Raw genomic sequence first — 25430 nt, 5'->3', positions numbered from 1 at the left:
CTCCACCATTAGGCCATCCCAGAGACTCCCCAGTGTGTGCCAGGCAGCTCCTCTCTCCCTCCGACCCTGCAGACACAGCCCTTGGGCTCATGAGGCAGTGGACACACAGCCCACCAGCACAGGATACCCTACAGCCCTTGAACACTCCGACTGACTCCCAGGATCCGTCCCTCCTCCATTTATCTTCCATTATTTAAGTAAAAACTGTTAACAAGATAGAGAAGCAATGATCATGCTGCATCTGCTCTTCACCCTTTTTTAAAATGAAGTGGTTTAAGGATTTCCTGTGGGTCAGCAAAAGCCCTCAAAGAAGGAAGCCTAGATTATGGACAAGCTTTTATTATGTGTTGGATACACCAACAGAGGGAAACATCAGTAAGCATCATTGCTAGGTCTCATGTCAGGCACACGTCACTCCTCTCCAAATGCAAAACACCTAAAAAAAAAATCACTTAAGAGTGAATTTAATCTGTAAACCATAGCTTGAAACTCCTACCCAACACACGGCACAAAATATAATAGGTAAAACTAAGAGAATTAATATGCAGCTATAAAAATATAAAGCAAACAAGATAAACTGAGACTAAATCAGATTAAATGGTTCAAGTAAACTTGCCCCCTTTATTAGGAACTTTTCATTCTCTGAGCTTTTTGGCTATTTAAATTGTTTTTCTGATGACATCAGGAAATAAGACAGTAGAGCCTTCTGCATATTGTAAGCATTACAATAACATACATATATTAGAAAGAGACAAGTTCTTTCTCCAACATACAGAGTTGTTCACTACTCCCAATGCAGAGTAAGAGCCTTCCAAACAGTCTAAATATATATGAAATTATCTGAACTTAAGGAGTAAGTGCTTTATAAATGAAAACCACATTTGTGACTGAAGTTTTTTGCTGTTACTTTTGCTGTCATGAATAGAAGAATGTTTTAACCCACACCTCTGCAACAAAACTAAAGCAAAACCTCAGTGTCCTCCACCCCTCTAGAAGGCAACTTCAAACCTTCGTTTTTGCCATGTACACATGAAATTGTCACCTGTAGTATATCAAAAGTTGCACAGACATTTGTGGTAAGCAAAGCTTCCATTTTAATTGATTTCCTCTAACAAGTAAAACAATGAAAAATGGTGATTTAAATCTCATGAAGCAGTGCTGCACTGCAGATGAAATTAGAAGCAAATCAAAACCTGAAAGAAGGGAAACTTGCTTTTTATTCTCCCTTCTCATCAACAATTCATCTAACATTTTTACTAAATTTCTAGAAGGAAGAAATTAGCCTAAGAAGAGATACATGAGAAACAAGACTCTCAAAATATTACAGTGCAACACTAATATATATAAAATGGAGTTTACTTATTTTATAAATAAATTACTCTGAAATCTTCTAGTAGACACAATCAAAAAGTTTCTTTCACTGTAATTTGAGAGAGCTGGATTTTTAATGAAGAAACTAAAAAAAAATCCACTGAAAGATTCATAATCAAAACAAGAATGAAAATATCAATACAAATTCTTCCTTTCAAAGGAAAAAATGGAAAGAAAAGGAAAACAGGGCTTTGAAAAACCTTGTGAATTAATTTTTTATGTGTCAAGGAAGAAGATACTTAACAGATGCTGAGAAATTCCTTTCCAGTCCTGTTTCACATTGAGTTCAAAAATAACCAGCATCTTAACCTAAGTCCCTATTAATATCCATTTAGAAGTTTAAAGAAACTGATTTAAAAATATTTTATTGCTTCTGTGTTTGCATATCCTCTACATACACAACTCTCACGTGATGATAACAAGATGAGAATAGAATTGAAAAATCATTCACAGATCACCTGAATGACATCTAAAAGCACAGTGTTTCCTAGCATGAGTAAATCCTCAGTTTCTTCATTTCTCTTCCCTGTCTGTTTCAGAATCCAAAGAAATAAAATATTGATCTTCATTCTAAATCAACAGGCAATTTCCCTGAAGTTCATTACTGATAAATTAGTTCATCTGTTACTAAAAAAAAAAAAAAAAAAATCAAATTAACCCAAAGGATGAGGTTCTACCAGAAGGCAATTAGATCCCTTTGCTAATAGCAATCCTGTTCTCTTTTCCCCAACTGTCAAAGCATTTGAAAGAATATTTTCTTCTCTCTCTGTGCTTGGTAGCTAGTAGTGATATAAAGCTGCTGTTCAAGAGCAATAACAAGCACTACAACACCCAGAGAAGACACATGCAGCCACAACATTTTCAGACACAATATGGCTTTATGGGTTACACCTAATGGTCAGTCCACAAATTAAGTAGTTTCCTTCAAAGTAAGTCTGAAGACCTATTTCCATGAGCATTATTAGGATAGAGTTGTTATTCAGGATGAAAGTCTTTGCCTATTTTATAAATCACACCTGGAAAAGATGAAAGGTCATTTTCCATTGTGGTAGTTTACTTTCCCAGACCTGAATTGGTGTGGCCTCTTTTTAGCAGAGGATAAATTGCCATTACCATATTAAAGTAAGAAATAGTTACCTAATGTATGGGCAGATGCTGTGTGAGGCAGTTGTCAGTGGGAACTAGCAAATTGGATCTCTTAATTGCTGATTTGAAAAGCTGAGAATAGGTGCTATTTCAGTGTACACAATTCCTCCAGACATGTTTGAACTGTTAAGTTTATAGATGGATAATACCGATGCTTTTTACATGCTAAAATAATTTATATTTGTTTTAAAACCACGTCTCAGTTGCCCTTTAAAATGAACACAATAAGACACACTGTTGCTGTAGCTGGTAGCATTGGCTCTCTTACAGCTCTGGCAATAAGAGCACAAATTTCCTTAGGACAGCAGCAAACCTAACAAGGGGGAAAACTTCTAACCTAAAGACATTTTGATTATTTCACTCTGTGCAACCTGCCAATTCACCTTACTAATTTTCTCGGTTTGCTCACAAAGATTCAACTTGGTTTTTACACAAGCCAGTGAAGACTGGCTTTGGCTTGAGTGGGACCAGAAATAAGACAGCATGGAACACTTCTCTGCTGTTTAATTTGGGGGTTGAGTTTAATAAAAACTGTTTTCAAAGTGCTTCTGGTTAAAACTGCAGACAGGCTCAGTCAAACAAGCAGCAGTAAATGCCAGGCTGCAGAGCCACCAGCTGTCAGCCTGGCAGACCTGGGTCTGTGCCAGGCAGATGTATAAAGGCAACCCTGGATGCAGTGCAATTTGGATGCAGGGTGTTCCACCTTTTATACTGGCAGCAGTGAAGCTCATTTAGAAATGCCAGAGCTGCCAAGTCCTGAAGAGGAATCACTGCATGGCCTTCACCACCCCTGCCACAGCTCACCAGGGCCCTGGGGTCACTCAGCTCCCCGTCAGACAAAGGACGCACCAGAGCCACTGTCGGCAGCCCGGCTTTGCAGGGCCACAAGGGAACAGCTGTAACTGGCAGGGAATGCAAACTCTCTCCTTGGCAAATGAAACACTTTCACTAGCAAATGCTTTAAGCTTCAAGTAGGTGAGCCTGCAACTTGAACTTGCAGAAACCGCCTGAGACGGTGTTTTCACTGAGGTCATAAAACACACATATCCTCGCTACTGATAAATCAAGAAGTGGATGGTGTAGCAAAGCTCAAAGGAAATTCAAGTAGTATAGAAAACCAAACTAAGATACTGGCTATTTGAGCTGTTTAGCAGCCATCTGTAAACAACAAAGGCGCCTAATTAGTGTGCTCAATTAATTTCAGCAAATCCTTCATAACTTAATTCTACAGATATTGTGATTGTGCTTCCTTATTTGTGACTTTGGTGCACTCCCTTCACGTTTCTAATTAGGACTTTGAGACAAGAACAGACACTCTGCTTCTCTGACACACAACTGGAGGAGAAAGCTCTTAAGCTCTGGAATGCTCAGAGAAAGACCACTCCCAAAATTCTTCCCAGGTTTCACACACTGTTCTGAGCAACACGACCCTGCCAACAGAATCAGTGTCACATGGATTAAATTAGGCTTACAGTGCAGACAACTAGTAAAGCTAATAACCCAAATAGTTTCTTATTGAATCCTGCCAATTTAATTTAAGGTGCTCTCTAATAATCTCAGGTATGAATGATAAGCTTGAAGGAATCAACCTTACAGGAAGATATGGCCTGAAGAGTCACCTCCTCTTTACCACCCTTCACAGCTACCCAGACTTAAGGCCACCCTACTTATCCTGCATGCAAGTACAGTACCCAGAGTTCCTCCATATCATCTAGCCTCATCCCACAGCTCGGAAGAGCAACCGTACTTCGGCTATAGCAAAAGATGACACAGGGACACCCATTTGTGCTAAGTTTGCAGAGGGCACACATAAGATAAAAACGCATCTATTTGATTCTTAACAATTATTTCATGAGGGTGCAGGTTATGCGGCAAGTAATGAGCCACAGACATCTCCCAAGCATCCACAAAGTGCACAGCAATTCCTGAGAACATTTTCCTCATGACAGAGTCAAGCTGGAAGGAATACCAGTCACTGTTGAAGAGGCTCACTTCGGGCCCGAGCTCCTGCACGTTGGCGGTCCTGATGACGATGGCAGTCTTGGGGCTGCGGTCCAGCAGGCGCAGGACGGCCCTGCGGATGTTCCTGAGGCGCCGGATGTACACTTCCACGGGGAAGGTGCTGAAGTGGGACCAGATGGTGATGGCTATGACGGTGTTCCTGCCGCCCACGATGTTGTCGAGCTCGTTGGCGATGTAGCGCAGCTCGCTGCTGAACACCGTCGAGAAGCGGATGGGCGGCCCGTGGCAGCGGAACTTGAGCAGGATGTTGTGCCTCAGGTCCACGGACATGAAAGGGCCCACGTTCTTAGGGCTGCCCAGGTTAAACTCCACCAGATCTGAAAGCCCAGGGGCAGGGGTTAGTGAAAGGGGAAGGGGTTAGTGAAAGACAGCACAAAAACTTCCAGCTGTTGACAAGATGCTTGGACCACAGGACAAAGCAGGAGTAGGTAAGGAATCTGAACATACTTCAAATATTTCTAAAATTAAACAGGTGAGCATCATTTTTCAGAATGGAGTTTATGGGTGTTGAAATGGACAGGACAGCACGTTTGGATTTGACATTTGGATTTCATAAGGCTGTCATTCCTTTTCCAAGTTTCGCAAACTATTTCCTTCTCTCTTGTAAAAAAGAAATTTTTCCAAATAGTCATTGTTTCCTCTGGATCCAGGGTTCACAAGAACCCTCCTAGCAATTTTAGGGCTTCATTAAATTTAAAGATTACTTCAAGTTGAAGGAATTGAGGTGGTTCAAAGACTATTCCAACACAATTGAAGCGCTTCAGGGGAAAGGGATGAGGGAGGCGGGAATGTTTAATTGTCAACTGAAATTCTTCTATTTAAGTAACTTGAATAAGGAAAAGGGCCCCAAAACCTATAAACAGCAATGGAGGTAATTTGCTACTTCATTCCAAAACCTCTCCTGTGACTGGGATGCTGCAAGGCCTTAAAGAGGCAACCCAAGTGACTTCCTGCCTGAGATGTGAGAAATAAGGCTTTGTAAAGGTCCTTAAGGACAAAGTTAAATAACAAAAAATTACCTGGAACAAATGCTGTCAAATATTCAAACCACTGCCTTATTGTAGAGTCTCCAAACAAGTGGATTACTTTTCCTTGTAAGCACTCTGTTATATCATCTGATTTATTAAAATTATGGATCCAATGTGTTCTGGACCTCCACTGGTCTTCATAATAATAACCAGAAGGGGAAGCTGTGGGATCTTCAGCTCTGTCCATACTGCTTGAATCTGGAAGAGAAAAAATCCTTTGAAATTAACATGCAACCAAAGCAGCCACCAGCCACACATAGTCAGTGACTGCTGACAAGAGCTGGGTGGCCGATTATAGTTCAATTTGGCTTAAATTAAATGGTATCTCTGCCGCTAATGTAAAAACGTATCGGACACCTTTCTCCCTGCGCTAGAAGTGCCCAGTGGTGGGTGTTTGCCCCGGCAGAGAGGAGCGGAGGCAGGGAGAGCAGCGGAGCATCTTCCCCATCCCGGCGCGGATCCCGGCGCGCTGCTGCCCTCCAGCGCCCGGCCTGCGCACGGCAGCGCTGCTGTTAATACTCAAAGAAACGTCCAAAAAACCCAAAACAAACCCACCAAAACTCCCCAACAGACCACAACAACCACACCCCCACCCCCCCGCCAAAACTACTTCTATGGAGTAACACGTATCCCGGCACTCTAGAAAACCATAACTCTGAACCATAAGGCCTCCAAACCCAGAGAATGCCAGAATTAAAGCTATGACCAAAAATGTTTTATGTGCCATTTGAATATGTTAATTATGAGTGTCTCTAATTCCATGGATTTTGTACTTTCTCTCTGCTATCTAGCCCTCTCCCCATTTACTGCCTGGGACAGGGAGCCCCCTGAGGAGCAACTGCACACCAGGGAAGCTCTGCTCCATAGGATGCCTTTTTAACCTGCAGAAGTTGAACAGTATCTTACAAGCAAAGGTATCAGGATTACAGGAGACTACAGGAAGAGAAACTGCAATCTCATGGTTGTATCAGCCAAACATTGCCATAATTGGCACATCAAAGTTCCATGGGGTTGTTTCAGGTTCCTCCTTTGCCGTTTGTGTACTCAAATACCTCAGCTGAACAAGCATGGAGCTCTTCCTCAGCACAAACACCAGCTGCATGGAGCAGACACTTCCAGCTCTTTAAACACTTCTACACACCTTGGTGTGGAGACTGCTAAGAACATTCCATGCCCTGTCATAACTATCAGCTGCTTGATAAAGAACACCTTGTCGTGGCCAAAATCATGCCAGAGACTGTTCAAATTACATAAAAGTATGGAATTCCAGGGCTCAAAAGCACCCTCTGATGGATGCTTTATTACAACACAGATAAAGCCAACCATAACCATCTTTCCTGGTAAACATTTTAAATTGCTCTTTTTCTATTCAATATCCTCTGCATGTTGTATTAATGGATGTTAACCTTAGAGTTCAGAGGATATTAACCTCTTTAGACCTCACAGAGACACTGTAAAATGCAAACCACTATTATGTCTGTGTAACACAAAAAATACAATCACAATTACCACAGCACAAAGCCATCAGAAAATTCTATCTATGGATGACTCTTTAAATCTGACAGCAGGAACAAGGAAAGAAAAAAAACCCCAACTAATAATGTGGACTCATCTAATATTTATATACAGGAAAAAGAAGCCTTCACATGGTCATGCAGTTAAAGAATTCATAATGTGAATTCACAATTTGAGTTTGTTTGATTCTAAGTTTTGATGTAAAAGCAATTCAACTTTTTACCTTTTAGATGGATTCTATATATAACAGTGGTACTAGAACAACTTTTTGGTGCCCCAGAGTAAATCAACATTTCAAGTCTGTGTATAGTATCATACCAGTTATGGCCCAGAATTCAGAATTGGCCCTTACTTTGAGATTTTATAGAAGAGGATAAAAGCTCCAATCTGAAGTTAAAAACCAAAGATAGAAATAAAAACTTGTATTTCAAAAAAGCATAGGTTTTTAAAAACTCAATCTACATTTACCACCACACAGAAAAACATGTACAAAAATAACAGCAGCAGAACAGTGAGTTTGTCTGTACCATCTGTCCTAACAAATCCATACATTCATGAGCATTATACCAACGAGTTCAGTTTATTTATTCAGAGACTGCTGTACTCGGAAGGAATTTCCCTGAGGAAATGTGCTACTCCTATCAAGACTTTTTAACCCAGAATTAATCCTCAGGACATTGTAGGCAGGCTTTGATCATTCACAGCTCCTGGAGGAAGGGTGACAATCAGATTTTGAATTTGCAGCAGTTTCCAGCAGGAAATATGCAAGATTAAAAAAAGCTACAAAAACACATCAGATAAAGGATTGGACAAAGAAAAGAGGTGGAGGGTAAAATGCTGCAAGCCTAGTAGCAGAACTGTATTTTTTTAGTGAAGAGTAAAACTAAAAGCAAGAAATGCTCTAAGCTGCTTTCTGTTCAGACTTCATGGCTCGGGTCAGTAACTCTACCTTAAAAGTCTCCTACAACCCTATGAAAAAAAATTAGTGTTTTCTTTTAAAAAATAATTCTCTGTGTATCACATTTTATGCAGACTTTTTAGAAGCATAAAAAGCTTGCATTTGGATATGAATGAGATAAAACCTCTGAGTTTACTTTAGTACAGACTGTCTTTGTTCTGTTCTTAGAAAGGGCACAGAACAGTTAGAACGGTTAGTTCTGACATCCTGTGATAACACAAATTATAGTAATACTTGAATGCAAGTTATCAAAATCTGCTGGGCAATATTCTTAACAAAGAAAGAAATTAAGAAACACCACACAGCTGTTTTCATTAGATTGAGAGTTTGGTAAGCAGTTACTCTAAGACATTTTACAGTGTGAGTAAATCCTAGGGGAAATGAAAGACATTTCTGGCAAGAGAACAAACTTCTCTCTTCTTTTGATTTCTTTTTTTTGCTAAAAATGTCATTTATGCATGTAATTTTAGAAAAAGATTTTCATTATTTCTGAACTTGTATTACAGTTAACACCCAAGAGCCTTTATCATCTCAATAGAAATCCAATACTCATTTTTTTGCCATGCTAAAAAACCAAATTATTACTTGATGCCTTTGCTCTTTTTATAAATTTAATTATGAATTACAAACAAGGAGTTATGCAATTTACTTTACCTGTAAATGCCTTGGGCTTTACAATGACTGAATCAGGTCCACTGGAGAGTATCGGCCTTTTGATATTCACATCACTTGAACAAAAAACACAGCAATGTTTGTAAAAGTTACTGTGAAACTTGAAGGTAGTATTAATATCTTTTTTTTTTCTTACTCCACTTCAAATAAGCACACAGTACTACGAATTTTTACTCTTAGTTTACCCTACTTCCTATAGCTGAATTCACTCTGCATTTACTTTGAGACCACCCTCTCATTCTGAATCCAAATTCAAAATTTCATGGCACTGACACAAATCTTGTGCACACTTGTACCGACACAAATCTCAATAAAGCAATCAAATTGCCAGAGGCTGGAACTTCCTGCAACTGCAACTGCAGGAAGCTTTTGGGGATTTGCCTCAAAGATGTTTCCAGCTTGCAGAACATGTGGGGACAAACCACTGCAAGGGGTACAGGGCCACAGCAGCAGCTCCCAGCTGACTAATACTGAGCCCTTGTTCTGTCTTTTGCTACTGTTTTTGAAGAGAATCTTTGCCTATTTTAATTTTTTTCTCTCCATTTAAGAAATAAATTATTTGGAATTTCTATAAGCCACTTCAATCAAGGATCTCAGAACTGAATGAAACAAACAAAACAAAACCAAGAAAAAAACCTTTTCCATTCCCATATGGAAACATCACCAATAAATATAAGCTATATTTTACAGGTGGACTGGCAGAGAGATACAGGAAGTCAAAAGACCCACTTACAGACTTGATATAATTTTGCAGGAAGAGCCAAAAAAATTTCCACTGACGCTTTTTATTTCTGGTTTTGGTTATGAACATGCACACATACTGTCCTAAATTAAACTATTCAGAGTTGCTACTCTAAAATCTTTCCCAATTTAGGCCTCAAGTGAACATAGTGCCAAAAGACTTTCCTACAACATCTTTGTTGGAGAGCAAGGCAGCAGCCTACAACTACAACTCTGACATTACACAGTAACTAACTTTATCCAAATTCAGCTGTGTAATTTCATACAGAAGCAGTTCTGTCACACGTACCCAGGAAGTAAGAGATGGTTTGGGGTTTTTTAATGCTGAATGCAGAAATAAAATATGACTGTGAAACTAATTTAGTATGACACTTGAAGTAACATGCACAGATCATTTCCACTTGCATGGGTATTGCTCAGCAATTTGTTCTACCAGGTGTTTTCTTTATGAAGTATTTTTAAGATTTCAAAGTCATACTGAGCAACAAGGAACACATTTAAGACAATGTTTGATGAGGACAAAAACAAATGGTAATTTCTGTGAAAATAAGCCTAAAACACAGACCCTTTTTAGGTAGTTTAGATTTGGCCAAAAATACTTCTCAAAGCATTGTTATTGATATTGCAAGTGTAGGCATGAAAATAGAAAATAAGGAAACAGTCCCCCAAACCATCACCACATTTAGACAGCATGCTCTTGTGAAACTCAGCAGCACAGAAAGGGAAGCACAAAAAGAGAAGTACATGCCAAGTCTCTTTAAGATTGCTGTCTAAGATTCTTGCAGAGCTGAATGGAGGAGAAGAGACTATTCAAGAACTAACACCAAACACCTGGTCCTGCAGATACACTCCTCCAAGGCAATGCATCATATTAAAGCAATAGGCTAAAGTTTGTATAAAAAAGCCCCAAATGAAACAACTTGGCTGAATATAAATAAATTCAACAACATACAAACCTTTGGAAAAAGAGGCTTTCCTCTCGTGTCAGAAGGCCCTTCAAATATCCACCTTTGGCATGGCTGATTCGGCTGGCACAGGACAATTTCCGAGGCTTGTAACAGAACCACGGCTCACCCGTGTAGAGGTCTGTGAAGTTACAGACTGGGAGACCTCCAGGCAAGCAAACGTTGCATTCTGTAGTTTCTGAATACCTCCCAGACTTGAATGAGCTTTTGAAATAGACTCTGTCCGGCCTTTCCTCTCGCAAACGCAGGAGGACTTGGATCGCTTCACTCGGGTGGACAAGGGACACTGAAACTTTGACCTCTCCTGGCCAAAGCAAGGTAAAGAAGACTTTGTAAAAGCCATTATGGCCATCTACAACCCTTCCTGCTGCTCCAGCTTTCAGTCCAGGAGAGTGAATTCGTGCCTGTAAATAGTCTCCACCATACTGCTTGGGGTTTCCTTGGAAATCCTTCATGCGAACAAGTACCTCTAGCTGATCACCCACCTTGAAGAACCTGCTGGGTTTCACAATCACAAAGTCACTGTGTGTGGGATCAGTGCTCTGTGCAAAGGCGATTTTGCCCTCAGGGGGCTTTGGCCACTCTATTGCAGCAAGCAACGACTCCTGCTCCGCTTGTTCCCGCTTGGACAAGGTCTGCTGTGTATACCCACAGTAAGGCTTCCTGGTAGTTTTGGTTGTCTGGGACAGAGAGTGCTGGACATTGTTTTCTGTTATCCAATTCGATCCTGAAACTGTGTCATCATCCAGGTGCTGGGGAGAAAAAGATTACCTGAAGCTGTGCTATGAAGTGAAACACTGTGAATAATGGATGCTTTGTCAGGAAATGATCCCAAGAACTGGGCTTTGCTTTACAGAGCTTTGAAGCTGACCAAATGAAGCAACTTCACTAGAAGACCCAAATCTAGTCCTTTGGCCATGGGATTTCTAAGGAGACAGGTGGGCAACCTGTGGTTACCCTGCTTTGGCAAACAAGCACTTAAAGAGATCACATTCAATGTATGGCAGTGTTTCAGGTACCAGAATACTCTCTAAACATCAGCAATGTGGGAAAAAAAAAAAAAAAAAAAAAAAAAAAAAGGTTGGATGATTAAGTTATAACTCATGTTTTCTCTTCTTCTGCAGTAACATTTTAGTCTTGGAGCACCATGAGATCTAATACCTGCCCCATGCAATGCAAGGAAATACAGCTTGAGATGTTACCCTGCAGGTTAAGCTGATGCACCCCCTGCACATGCCTTCCAGAGAAGTCTGCTGCAAGCAGCAGCTGCAGTCATTTATCTGGTCACACTCACATCACTTCTTGGCTAATTATCTGAAATGCATGTCTCCCTGTAATGTGCACGTTGAAAGAAATAAAAGAACAAAAGCCCAGATCCTTCTGGGACAATGAATTCATGGGGCAGTTGGCAAGTAGAATAGCACAGGACAAGCTAGGACCAAACAGGCAGAGAACCTGCTTGTTTATTTATAAGATTTTTAAATCTACATACAGCTGCTTCTAGCATCAAATGAAACAGCAAGCAAAGCATTCCCTAATCCATACAAAAATTTAAAAATTAAAATAGTTAAATACAAAACTAGACTGAGAGGGCTCCTGCTGCAACTTAAAAAACTGTATTTTGTGTAAAAATTTCAGTGTCCAAAACTGTATTTTCATGCAAATGACTGCAGATACCATCTTCTTTATGACATCACATAATTTTGCAGGTTAGCATTAGGATAATTTTTTAAATAGCAGTCTAAGACTCCAGAGGTACCTTTGAGACTTCTAATCAGCAAATCCAAAAATACCCTTCAAATACACACAAAATCAGCATTTAATGAGCAACTAATTACTAGGTCTATATAGCAGAACTTCTCCATGGTTCTATTTCATAAAGAAGGAAAATAGTTTTTCAAGCAAAGATTAAAATTATACAGTGTACCATTCACATGGCATCAGATTATATGCTAGTTTAGATTTGAAAGATTGCTAAAAATTCAACCAACACTATTTGAAATCTTTAAAAATATCATTGCACTTACCAATACCCCAGTGTTTTCCATTTACTGCCTTCACAACTAACTGCTCAGTAATGTACTAAAAGTCACAGCACTCATATTAAAGCTTTATTCACTGTCATAAACCTTTCTTAGGCCATGGAAATATCAGTAGTGTCTTAAAATCATTTGAACCAGACTGAGATTCAACATACTTTTTTTAGAAGAAAGGTAAACCTAACAAGCAATAGAAACACATAGGCTTTTGAAGTCTGTGACATAAGTTGGTTTTGATAACCTTTAGAGTAAGAGGAAGAGAACACGAGGATGTAGGATGGATACACAAAATCTTCTTTGTTTGATATCCATGTTAACTGTAAAACCTGAACTTGTAAATTGCTACATTGTACCTCTAAAACAAATTGACACATACCCAACTATACACCAGATGTTAACGTCACAATAGAGGCTTTTGCTTCTGTTTTATATTCACACCTAGCATTTAATAAATGTTCCCTGAAGGCCATCTGAGATAATTCATAATTATTTTTGTTTTCCATCACAGCAAGCCAAGCTGCAGATGTATGCTGCACATTACTTTTATTAGTCCAGTGAATTTCAGCCAAAGCTGAGAGTGAATCTCAGGCACAGTTCTACTTTAAGTCTTGCCTACGTGCATTCTTGAATTAAGCCAAGTTTCTATTTTTGGAGAACTTCACAACTTCTTCCCTTCACTTGCTCATGCATAAATAAATACCTATCTATATATATCTATAACACAGAAAATACTATATGGGAATAGTTTTAAAAGTTAGCTATATATTTGGATGTATCCAATAAGCTGGTAACAATGTCTCAGCAGAAATATTTACACATTTTCCTAAAGGGGGTGGAAAGGGAACAATATGTGTGTACAATTAATTGTTGTTTTCAGTGTAAGTTCCCAAGAGAAAGTTTCTGCTTTTCAGCTGGTTCTCCAATGGTTGGTACTTTGGGCTGGGGGACATGGCAAAAACAAATCCTATAGAATTAAGGAGAGATGGTTATCTAAGACAGCTGAAAAACTGGCATATCCCTGTTTTTAACCTTCTATCAATTTCCTCAGGGTTTTTAACCTGAGATGTAGAAGATGCCATTTCTGGCCTAGCTAGGCTTTCTGAAGTCTTCCCTGGGGGCATATCTCTATCTTTCAGTGGGAAAGGCTGCGGAGAACACCAAACCAACAAACTCATTCAGAAAACAGAACATGGTTTCATGTCTCCAAATTAGTCCACTTACACAGACTTTTGGCAGAGCATAAGGCCAAAGCTCTTCACTTGTATGCAGCTGAGAACAAGAACAAGCACTGTCACTTTGACATCTCCAGGTTATAACCCAGTAAGCAGAATAGATCACAACACAAATATTTCCTCAGTCTATCTCCAAAGGGCCTGAGGGGGAAGCTCCATGAAGGTAGAAGCAGAGCTTCTTCAACATCCTCAAGGACTATTCATCCTTGTTCATCTTTACAGCCATCTTTCAAGCCCTACCATTACCATGTATTGTTGCAGAATTAAAAGCTTACATGTGAAAATAAGTTACACCATGTATGCTATTCACAGAAGAAAATACTGCAGATTCTCTTTGCCAGTAAAGGCAGAAAAAGCTTCAAAGTCAATTAATACACCAAAGATCCTTGCCTGGAATAGAAAAGCTTTCCAAACCATCTTCCTTTCTTAAGTGTTTCCCAGGCTCAGCTCCAAACAAGTATTTAAGTTCTCCTGCCCCTATGGACATACAAAGCCTAGCCTGAGGTAAATAATTAGCTTAGTTTGTCCCCACTCCACTTTTCCTCCCTGCTGGAATTTCCAAATCTCCCTGGCTCCTCTGTGTTGTCTTACTGAGACTGTGCAGAACTGAGGGTTTCTACTGCAGTAATAGCCAAAACTAAATACAATTCCTTTATGAAAAACAAATGAAGAGGATGTCTCAAGAGTGCTCCTCCTTTATGACACAGATTCTTTTAGTGTTCATTACAGGTTCCATGTTGGATAACACCTGCTTTGCTTGTTTCCATGTTTACACCATTCAAGGTATCATGTATTTTAAGTGTAATTCCCAAGAGGCTTTATTTGTTGGGTTTGAGGGGTTTTTCTTTGTGTGGGAGGAGTTTGTTTGGGTTTTTTTGCTTTGTTGGGTTTTTTTTCTACTTTACTGTATTTTGAAGCTAACCAGAACCCAAATGTGACCACAAAGTAATTTAATGGCTGTCTGCCAAGTAACACAGGCAGGACGGAAGAGATTTCATGTCAGTTAAGCACAAATAAATCCACTAGCAGTTCCTGCATTAGAGATGTCATAAAAAGGAAAAAAGAAAACTGTATTTATATGAGAACTAATGGAAATTTCTGCCAAAATCTGAGGAGATGAGCTTTCTCACCACCAACTAAGCAAAAATTAGATACAACATATAGATTAACCCAGGCAATAATTCTCTCAAAGACACTCCAGAAGGATGACAGAGTACTTGAGAAGATCTGCAATGAACACCTGTCCTTAGGTGGCTGATGAAAACATTGAGTATTTCCATTGCTACTGAAGAGGTGGTGGCTCCATCTCAAAGCCCAGTATCTTCCACCAGCTGTTAACTCCTGCCTTGGCCTGGCACATCCTGAACAGCTGCTGCAAATCTGCCTAAAAGTTACTGTCACTAGAGCAGGAAACAACACAGGAGTTGCCCAGGCTACAGACACAGTGGGGAAATAAAAGTTCCAGAAGACAATATCTGAATCTGAATGAACACCAATTCCTGAAAGGTCAGTCACCTTATTTTCAGTAATTTTACACTCCAGGTACTTTATTTGTTGTCTATGACAGATATGAAATTAGTTCTCTATCATTACCATCTCACAGCAGTTTGAGTGGCTGCTAAACTACTCTAAGTGTCAAAGCCAATCCTCAAAAGCCATCACTTGACAGTCAAATGTTCCAGAAATAATTGGAATAAGATGAAGTTATCTTTTGTAGGCACCTGCAATTCAGCAGCAAGAATTTAAAACTTTGTTACACAGTTCTTTCGTTCAATTTCAGCTGTCTGATTTCATACACTGTCCCGGCATGGAACTTTCTTTCTCCCCACACACTCTCTCTTCAAGGTGCTTCTAAATAAAATAGTGCTGACAACCAATCCTGAAGTGGTTGTCACTCTAAAGGCCACTGGTACAAATACACAAACCCTACTGCATCCTGAAAGCATAATGTTTGGGCAACGTCCTGATACTTCACAAAAAATTACTGTATATTTTATCTGTCTGGCTATATTCACAGAAAGAAATTATAATAAAGTAAAACCACATTTCTTCTGGTACTATATGATCAATTGTCTGACCTCAGGGGAGTACTTACTCCATAATAAAAAGCAAAGTAGATAATAAGGTGACTACCAAACATTTTGTGGACAGCTTGGTTAGTTTTGTTGGGTTTTTTTTAAACGCAACATAAGGAAAGTAAAATTCTGACATAGGTATAACTACTAGGAAGGTATCATTAGTAGTTTAAGAAATTAAGAGGAAACATTCCAACATGAAAAAGTATAAAATTCTAAAGCAAAAAAAAAAAGAAGGGAGACTAGCTGACAATTAGATCTTGAGCTTAAGCCAGCTAGGTTGGATGATTTGGGGATGAGAAGCATGTCTGATGCATTTATAAACACATTCTCAACAGTAACCAACAATACTGTCCAGAGCCTGAATAGATTTGGTTACAGATATTCTGTGAAAGCTTTATAGGATTTTTTTTTCTGGCTTTGATCTCTGATTGAAAAGAATCAGCATAAATGCCTATCTTAGACTGCCTGGAGAACTGAGCCAACACAAATACAGGACAAATACAGGCATGTCATTTAGAAAGGTCACAACAGAAGGGATTAGAGTTGCATGTTATAATGTAAAGATTCACCAGCAACACAATTCTTAACTGAGTTTAAAATAACAGTTATGTAAAGGGCAACAAAGCCACAAAGACTCTTTCCATGGACAGTGGCAAGAAAAGGCACAGAGTGAACACCCAACCTGCATCTTCCATTTCACTCTCAAAGCACTGCCAGAGCCCTTTTCTCTAAGAAATGTAATTTTAAAATAGAAAGAAAACAGTTTAAGATTCTAAATATCAACATTCCTCAGGCAACATCCTAGGTCAAAACCCAAAACAAAATAAAACCACAGAAAAAGAAAACAAAAGCTATTGGTCCTGAACAAAATGGATCATGCTAACTTGAACCAAAAGTCCATCAAACACAATATTCTGATTGCTGCAGGTATGTGGGAAAAGAAATCAGACCAAACATGTTGTGCCATTTCCTCCTGTAGACTTAACACATTTTCTAGCACTTTATGGCTTAGATTTCTTAAACACAGGGTAAACATATTTAAGATCTAGTATCCCTAATGGATTTTTCTTCTGTGCACTCACCCAGTTTTTTTGAATACATGCATTTAGTAACTACAAAGACTTACTGCAAGGGCTTCTGCAGCTTTGCTGCAATGCATAAAAAATATCCCTGCTTCATTTAAAATCAGCATCTGCAGTTTTTATTTAATGTGTTCACTAGTACTGGAATATGTAACAAATGTTCATTCTTCAGTTATTGCTCCTGAGTCACTTGTGATTTTAGACTTCTCAAACATCTTCCTGACCCTTACATGATCTTCTTCCAAGTCAACTGTATTTTGTGTGAGATGAGGGGGTTTTACAGCCCCTCTTCTAGATCATTTCATTTGGGCCTCACTAGCCAGGGAGAAGGAAGATTCTGCAAGCAGCATATGCACAACTTAAAAAGCATAAAGCAATCACTGACTGGCTGGCATGCAGAAAGGACAGCTATAATTTAATGAAGTGTTAGGCTAAGCATTCCAAAGCTCATCCACCAAAGCCAGCACTGGAATGCCTGGCCAGGCAGGCAGGCAATGGGCAGGGTCAGCCTCCAGGGCTCCATCAGACAGATCCTCATCCACCTTGGCTTTAATCTGGGGTTACTGACTAAGCAGTTTGAAAGTACCTCTGCACTGAAGTGATAAGTAAAATGAGGAAATATGCAAGACAGATGCAGCAGAGGGGAAAAAGGGAAAGGGAAATAAAAATTGCATCAATACAGACCGGAGATGAACAAGCTAGTAATAGCTCTGCAGGAAAAGGCCTAGGGATTCCAGGAGACAGCAAACTCACCATGTGTCAGCAGCACAGCACTGTGGCAAGGAATTAACAATATCCTAACCAGCTGATTAAGCAAAGTTATAGTTCTCCTCAACTTGACCATGGTGAACTCATACCTAGAACACTGTGTCTGGTTTTCGGACAATACACACCAGAGTAAAGTTGGCAAGATCAGCTAAGAGCCCCTGAGAAGATTAGGGAACTGAAACAACACTAAGGTAACCAAAGCATCTTTTTTTTTTCTTAAATTTGGAGAAGACCAAAAGGGGATCTAACTGCAGTGTTTCACTATCTACAGAGGAGTCACAGAGGAACTGGAGTTAAAGTAGACTCAAACACAGGGTAAGGAGGTAACTTCCTGTTGCAGATAAGGCAGACAATGATCCCTCTAAGAAGGATGCAGCATTGCAATAGGCTGCCTAGGTAGGTTGTGAAATAGGAGTGTCCTTGAATACTGTCAAATGTCAAGATACCCTGTTGCAATCCAAGCTAACTCTGATGCCAGGCTTTTGAGGAGGGTGCTGGATACCTCCAGACATGCCTTCAACTATGAATCTTCTGTGATTCCAATTTATAGCCAAATATAATATAAAGGTCAGACAATTCTAACCTTACACTTGAAAGTTGGTAATGCTGCTCAAGCCACCTTGGAGAAGAAACAGGCTCCACTTACCTCTAACTGAAAAAAGTTATGGACCAGCACCACAAGGGCCAGCACTGCCATGAGCAGGCAGAAGAGCTGCAGTCTGAAGGAGTCACGCCACATGGTCCATTCGTGTCCTTCCCTCCCATGTTAGGCACTGCCCTGACTTCCATTGGCCACAAGCAGGAATGTCATTTCGTCTCAGCAGAGCACCAGAGAATTCACTTGACTTCCACTTCATTCCTGCAAGTGCATTTACGAAAACTGTATTAATTCCCAAAATGTCACCAGAACTACAGTCAAGTTTTACCCTGAAAGCTCACAAAGGGTGGCACAATAACTAGTACAATGGAATGGTCAGATTCTTCTTGTGGAACTAATCTGAACAGCATTATTTATCATGTCACATATTTCTCTAGGGTGTACCAAGATAAGCTCTTATCAAGAAGCTGGTCTAACCTGTAGTTGACAAAAAAAAAAAAAAAAAAAAAAAAAAAAAAAAAAAAAAAAAAAGTGGGGCCAGATTTTGTTCTGGCAATCAAAAAGACCAAAACAAATTACCACCACCCTATTTATGCGTTAGGACACACCATCACCATCCAGACTAGATCAAAACAGAAACTTGTGGGTTTAGACATCTCTCATTTACCTGTTTACATGTTCCAGTGAGTTGTTATTAAACACTGATGTCTGAAACAAATTTGGATAAGCAAAGTAAAACTAACTTCCTCCAGTTTTCTGCTTGGGAAGAGGGGGAAATAAATGAACTGTAGCATTAAATAGCAGACACCTAAGAGAGTTGAAAGCAGTAACATTTAACTTCATGCATCACCTATAACATTACATCTTCCCTGTTTTGCTTTTTTATCATTCCTTTTATCTCAGGGACTCATATGCAGCTCTAAAAATAAAAAAAATAAACTCCTGAAAAGAATACAATGTGTTGGGATTCAATGTTCCTGGTTCTTTAAATATAATAATAGTACTGTCTTTCATAAACTTTAACTTTCATACAATATTGTTCCTTTAAGGTTGCTTGATGACTGATCTGCTATAAAATCACAGCCTTAAGAGCCACTGAAGAAGTTCTCAATGCTTGCTCAGAATGACTCTTAAACCTTCCTTTCTTTCTGAGAAGGACAATTTTGATGCAGTCTTTTTGCAAGCAAAAAGGGTACTGTTCTTGCAGTAGCTCTAAACTTGGAAACAGAAAACAGATGGCAAGGAGAGACAGTCAAAAGACACCAATCACTCCAAACCCAACATTCTCAAAGCAGCATTACTCATAACAACCATGCACCAAGTGCAACAACATAATCAAAAGATTATATAAACTTTGTATAACTTTCTATAAATAGTATAGCTGAGAATTTATACAATTAAGATAATATAAATACATAGCACCTATAGTTTTAAGACTATATAAAAAATGTAGTGTAAGTTTAAATGAAACGTACATTAAATATCAAAATTAAAAATTTATTTATCAAATGAACACAGGCTAGAAAACTGAAACACATTACTGACATAACCAGGACAGCCTCAAAATAGACCAAACATCAAATTGCTTTACAGGGATTATAGGGATTATAACTTCAAATGCTTTGCTGAGAATTACAGAGATTGTATTTCTGACCAATGAACTAGCATTGAAAGAGCAAGGTACTCATTAAAGTGAAAGTATCAAAATGCCACAAAAATGCAGCTTTGTTGGAACAGTTCTGCACTAACAAGAAATTTGCATAAAACAGCAGCTTGGGTCATTGTAAATTGATAATAAATATACCTAAACACACAAAAATTGTAATTTAAGGACATATATTCCCATCTGAGGAAGAAAAAAACTACATTAGACAAAACCATAATTTTCAATTCTGTTGCTGAGAATTCTTTCCACGTCACCAAAAAGCACAAGACACTGAAAATTAATAGACTGTCATTTCAGATGCCTAAAAAGACCACAAATGCTGTTCTATCTATTTTTATTCAAATTTTTCCATATTCTGTAGATGTCAAATGCCCTAAAACATTTAACTGCACAGGTTTAAAGCTTTCTTTATGCTAATGGCTTAATACACTGCCAGTTTCATCACAATTGATGAACAACTGATCTTTCATTTTTTGTATAAGGGAAGCCCATAAGTAACCAAAAAGCCTTAGGTTCTTACCCTTCTCCTGAAATGTTCTCTGAAGCCATCCACGCAAAAGGCCAGATAACCTTGGGAAACAATACATTAAAAAAATAAATATATCTATAGAAACAGACATACATATTTTTTGAATAAAGTTCATATATTGGTGGTTAGCTTACAGTGGCACAAAATAAAATAAAAAATAAAGAGTTGAGACTTTTTATCTGTAAAATTACTTTAGTTTCTACAACGACTCAAGGATTTTGTTGAAGTATTTGATTCTTTTAAACTCCAGTGCTGCACCTTCGTATTTTCTGTTATTTATTGGCAAGTATTACTTCTCTCAGCTTAGTTTTATGTTACCACAAGCCCCATTTTACCGGATGTTAAAAACAAAAACCTGTTTAATGACATTTTTACGAACATGTCATTAAATTATGCCTCATGCATAATAGGATCAGGATAGCTGCTTTGGGTTTTTTTTACAAGTTGTCAATTCCTGTCGGCTCTCTCTCCCCACAGCTCTCCAAGCCAGCAGCATTACAAAACCAGGCATGAGTGCCACCTCTCCAAATCCTGCCATGCAAACCGCAGAGGAGCCGCCACCTCCGGCGATGCCCAAACCACGGCACTGGGGCACAGGGGCTCCAGGCTCGATGCTGACGGAAAATCAGATCTGCAGCTGCCCAGGGCGGGGGGAGCCGGCAGCCCCCATCCCGCCGACATTCCCGCCCGGGGAACAGGGGACCGGACACCACCCAGGGGCCGGGGACGGGGGCAGCCAGCAGGAAGCGCCGCTGCCGGTTCTGTTTTATTGCTTCTAAGGTACTTTTTGGGGTGCCGGGGGTGGGCATCCCAGGGAGCGCCAGCATCCCCAGGGAGCGGCACAGGGCAGAGCCGGCATCCCCAGGAGCGGCACAGGGCAGGGTCAGCATCCCCAGGGAGCGGCACAGGGCAGAGCCGGCATCCCCAGGAGCGGCACAGGGCAGGGTCAGCATCCCCAGGGAGCGGCACAGGGCAGAGCCGGCATCCCCAGGAGCGGCACAGGGCAGAGCCGGCATCCCCAGGAGCGGCACAGGGCAGGGTCAGCATCCCCAGGGAGCGGCACAGGGCAGGGTCAGCATCCCCAGGGAGCGGCACAGGGCAGGGTCAGCATCCCCAGGGAGCGGCACAGGGCAGCACCAGCATCCCCAGGGAGCGGCACAAGGCAGCACTAGCATCCCCAGGGAGCGGCATAGGGCAGGGTCAGCATCCCCAGGGAGAGGAACAAGGCAGAGCCGGCATCCCCATGGAGCGGCACAAGGCAGCACCAGCATCCCCAGGGAGCGGCACAAGGCAGCACCAGCATCCCCAGGGAGCGGCACAGGGCAGAGCCGGCATCCCCAGGAGCGGCACAGGGCAGAGCCGGCATCCCCAGGAAGGCAGCGCCCGGCCCGGCAGGAAGCACCCTGAGCCCCGCCCGGCGGAGGCCCGAGCAGCGCGGCCCTGCGGGCGGGCCCGGCCGCGCTGAGGGGGATCCGAGCAGGGCCCCGCCGGCCCCGGGACCCCGCTCCCGCTCCCGCCCCGGGCCTGTCCCAGCGCCCCGGGCCCGCCCCGCCCGCCCCGCCCGCCCCGCCGGCCTTTCCCCCCCTCCCCGCTCCCCGGCCGAGCGGCGCAGGCCGCGGCCCCCGCGCCCCCTCACCGCGGCCCCCGGCGCTCCCCCGGGCCAGGCGGCGGCCTCGCCCCCGGCCCGGAGGCTCGGGCGGGCTGTAAATGCCCGGCTCCCTCCTGCCCGCCCCGCCTTCTGCCCGCCCCCGGCAGGGCCCGGCCGCCTCCTCCTCCCGCCCCGCCCCGCCCCAACCCGCCGCCGAGAAGCGGCAGTGAAAACAAGCATAAAGCCCAACCAAAACACCGCCACCGCCCCTGTAATTTTTGAGCCACCGCGGGTGAGCCCAAAGAAGGCAGGATGTGGGGAGGGTGGCCCGGGTGGCATCACCGCGGTGCCCAGCCGCACCCCAGCCAGGAGAGAAAGGCTCCGGGGTGACCCACCGCGGCTCAAACGCCGCCGTCTTGGACGGAGAGAAGGCTGTGAAAGGAGAGCCTGAGAAAGGAATACAGGCACGGCCCAGCACTGCAGAACTGGGCAAAGGCAGGTGCCTTGGAGGCAGGACCTCGCTCGGTGTGCTTGGTGAGGACCTGCACACAGACAGTGTCGAGCTCTGCACCAGAGCCGGGCAGCACTTCAATCTGCAGGACAGCTGCAGTTAGTTTCGTAAACACTGCGTAAGTTTGGGGATGCCAAAACACTCACCTGCCAGCAGTTCTTTGGATGAGTATAGCTTAAGGGCTTGAGCTTATTTTTACTAAGGAATATGTGGGTTGCTTCAAACCAGAAACAAGACAGAGCAGCTGAAATACTCTTGTGAACACAGCATTTTAGTAGTTATAAATCACCTAGTTTTGTCTTCTGCCCCCACCCCCATCAGCCATAGCTATTTTGAAGAGGTGATCTTACTTGTATTTTTCTCCTTTCTGCATCATACAACAGTGGTTACCTGGTAGAGACAGAAAGCAAAATCTCATCAGGCACCATTATACACTGTAGGTCAAGAATTGAAAGCCAGCTGGCTGTACAAGCAGAACACATTAAAAATACAGTATTTTGAAAGATAATTGGTACTGATTTTTTTTTCTCCTCTCAATATACAAAGTCTATCAGTTCTACAGCAGTCTCATTTCTCTTCACTCTTCCTTCATGAGCATCAAATTCCCCTACAAACTCTGCTGCTCAAAGTTCAACCTAAGGCAAAACTTGTGTGCCAAATGCCAAGCATTATCCCATCTCTTAATACATCTGGAGTGATGTTGGGAGTGAAGGTATGGAAGATGGTAATAGTGAGAAAACCTGTCACTTCTAAGGAAATAGGTACTTCTGTGCTATTTTCTGCCACATTTTACATTTCACCTTCCCAGAGATGGGAAGGGATCCCCACACTACTTCTCTCCACAAATTATTCAATTATCATTACAGTTAGTCTTGATGATGGCCTAATAATCAAATATGCCTTTCTAATCTTTAACATAGTAAACCCTTTTGCACAGAGGCCAGAAACCAATTACTTTGTGTTTGCCCCCAGGCTCTACAGAAAGCATCATGTAAAAGGCTGTTTGGGTTGAGTGTCAATGGTATTAGTGAGGTCTGTTCTAACTTATCATCATGCAAAATCTAAATGTCATTAGTCCCCAAAAAAGTACAGCTTCATCAGCTGTCACTCACTTTACATCCCTTCTCGTTTATCACACCAGAAGCACTTGGCAATTATTTTGAGGTGAGTCCAGAAAGCTGGATAGTGAAAAAGGAATTAGTCTTTCTGTAGGAGAAGGGATTACAGGTGACCTCGACCCTGATGAGTTACAGCTATATCCAATAAAAATCAGTGTGATAAAAGGGGTGGGTTGGCTGGTCAGGGGAGGATCTTGAGGAGGACCTGGAGGAAGAGGAATGAGATACTAAAGGAATGGTCCAGAAGGACTGGACTAAACAGGAGACAGAATCACTGTTGTGAGGAAAGTTTGGGTCTGTTGAGCCTGTTGTTGGAACCTGCAGCCACAGTCTGGCCAGGTAAAAGCCTGCAGTCAGAGTCTGTAAACCAATATCTGCAGTCATGGTTTAGCAGGAAATAACCAGCAGTCAGAGGCTGCAAGGGAAACCTGCAGTAGGAGCTGCTGCAGCCAGAGTCAGTGAGTAGCTGGAGTCAGGATGGCTGAGCTGTAAAGAGGAATAAACCAGGACCCTTTTCATACTGTGATAAAAAAAGAAGTCTGTGTTTCAGCTCATTTCTACCCTCTGACATCTTTCTTTATTTCTTTTTCCAGAATTATATGCAGTAAGATGAAATTATACTGGGCCCTTAGCCCTGCTGCCCTTCTCTCCCTTACCTGCAAAGAATAGTCAATAAAACACAGTCTATTTGATAATATAATACATATGGGACTACTGAACCCATTTTTTATTATAGGCAAGTATGGAGGAATGTTTTAGTTTGTTTCCTGAGGCAAAGTAAAACGTGCTTTTGTGCTGAAGTATGGTGAGATTTAACAAACCATGCATTGGACAGTCCGCAAACAGCACAACTCACACACTGTTCCCTTTCTATAGATAACTTTGATCTGTCTCCTTTTGCTACACAACCCTTGTATCACTTCTCCAATCTTTTTTCCCTTCCACAATCCTCCAGGTCTTGTTCTTCTGCTGTCCTTAGAACAGCAAGTTTCACTCTCATCTTGCACACAAGTTCAGGATGTCCCCTGGTTTTCAGGCATAGCAGCAATTAAGGTCTATTTAACTATTGGGAAAAGTCTTTTGCTGACCTGGTGCCATGCAGATGGTTTTCACATCATCTAATGCTTGTAAAGGGATAAGACTTTTGCTAGAAGAATCCTCTTGCAGCTTCCTCAAGTCCTTTTCCAAAAGGTTACAGAGAAGCTTTCCTGTAGGCACCATAGCCTTTCCATGAACCTGCCTCAAGCAGCTGTGCTGCATTCCCATTCCAGGGACAGGCAGGAAGGAACACAGGTTCCCATTTCTTCCAGGTGGCTCTGCTCCCCTCTGGGACTAAGAGGAACTTCCTGGTCTCCCTTTCTATTTCTCCACCAGACAATGGACATGGCCACAGCCATCTCAGCTGTAGGCTGCCCAGAGGAGATCCTGCCAGTTTAACACTGACACTGCTACACCAAAGGAAGGAAGCATGAGGCAGCTAGGAATATGAGAAAGGAGGTGAGAGAAAGGTAGCTTACCTGTTCTACTAGTAAAATAATACCTAGTTCATGTGCTTAAAAATTTCAGTATCTGTGGGTAAAACCAAGGAATGAGACCAACAGGAAAGCCAATCTGCAGTAAACTACTGAGCTTGGGAATGAGCAAGGTGCAACAAGGAGAGGACAAGTGCATGAACTTTATCCTGGAGAGCTCAACATTACAAGACAGCTGGACAGCCAGTCTTGAAAACTTGGGCTCCAAAACCACATGCACTAGCCATAAACTTCAGGTTGAAGGGGCTGTAGGAACCACTGATGGAAAGAA

General features: G+C 41.6%; 1 protein-coding gene across 1 annotated transcript; it reads right to left on the bottom strand.

The window, feature by feature from the left end:
• Window positions 1-323: 323 nt before the first annotated feature.
• On the bottom strand, window positions 324-22105 carry NXPE3 (neurexophilin and PC-esterase domain family member 3). The gene is made up of 7 exons (XM_083855846.1): window positions 22047-22105; window positions 20402-20451; window positions 18264-18476; window positions 10410-11170; window positions 8695-8768; window positions 5559-5765; window positions 324-4856 (listed from the first exon to the last, which is right to left on the bottom strand). The coding sequence occupies exons 3-7, from the start codon at window positions 18354-18356 to the stop codon at window positions 4306-4308; spliced, it is 1686 nt and encodes a 561-aa protein (XP_083711972.1). The 5' UTR covers window positions 18357-18476; window positions 20402-20451; window positions 22047-22105; the 3' UTR covers window positions 324-4305.
• Window positions 22106-25430: the final 3325 nt, after the last annotated feature.

The sequence above is a fragment of the Zosterops lateralis genome, assembly GCF_965231275.1.
Source record: "Zosterops lateralis genome assembly, chromosome: 2".
Taxonomy (NCBI): Eukaryota; Metazoa; Chordata; class Aves; order Passeriformes; family Zosteropidae; genus Zosterops; species Zosterops lateralis.
The sequence above is the reverse complement of the archived record's forward strand: the minus strand, read 5'-3'. Positions and strand labels throughout refer to the sequence as shown.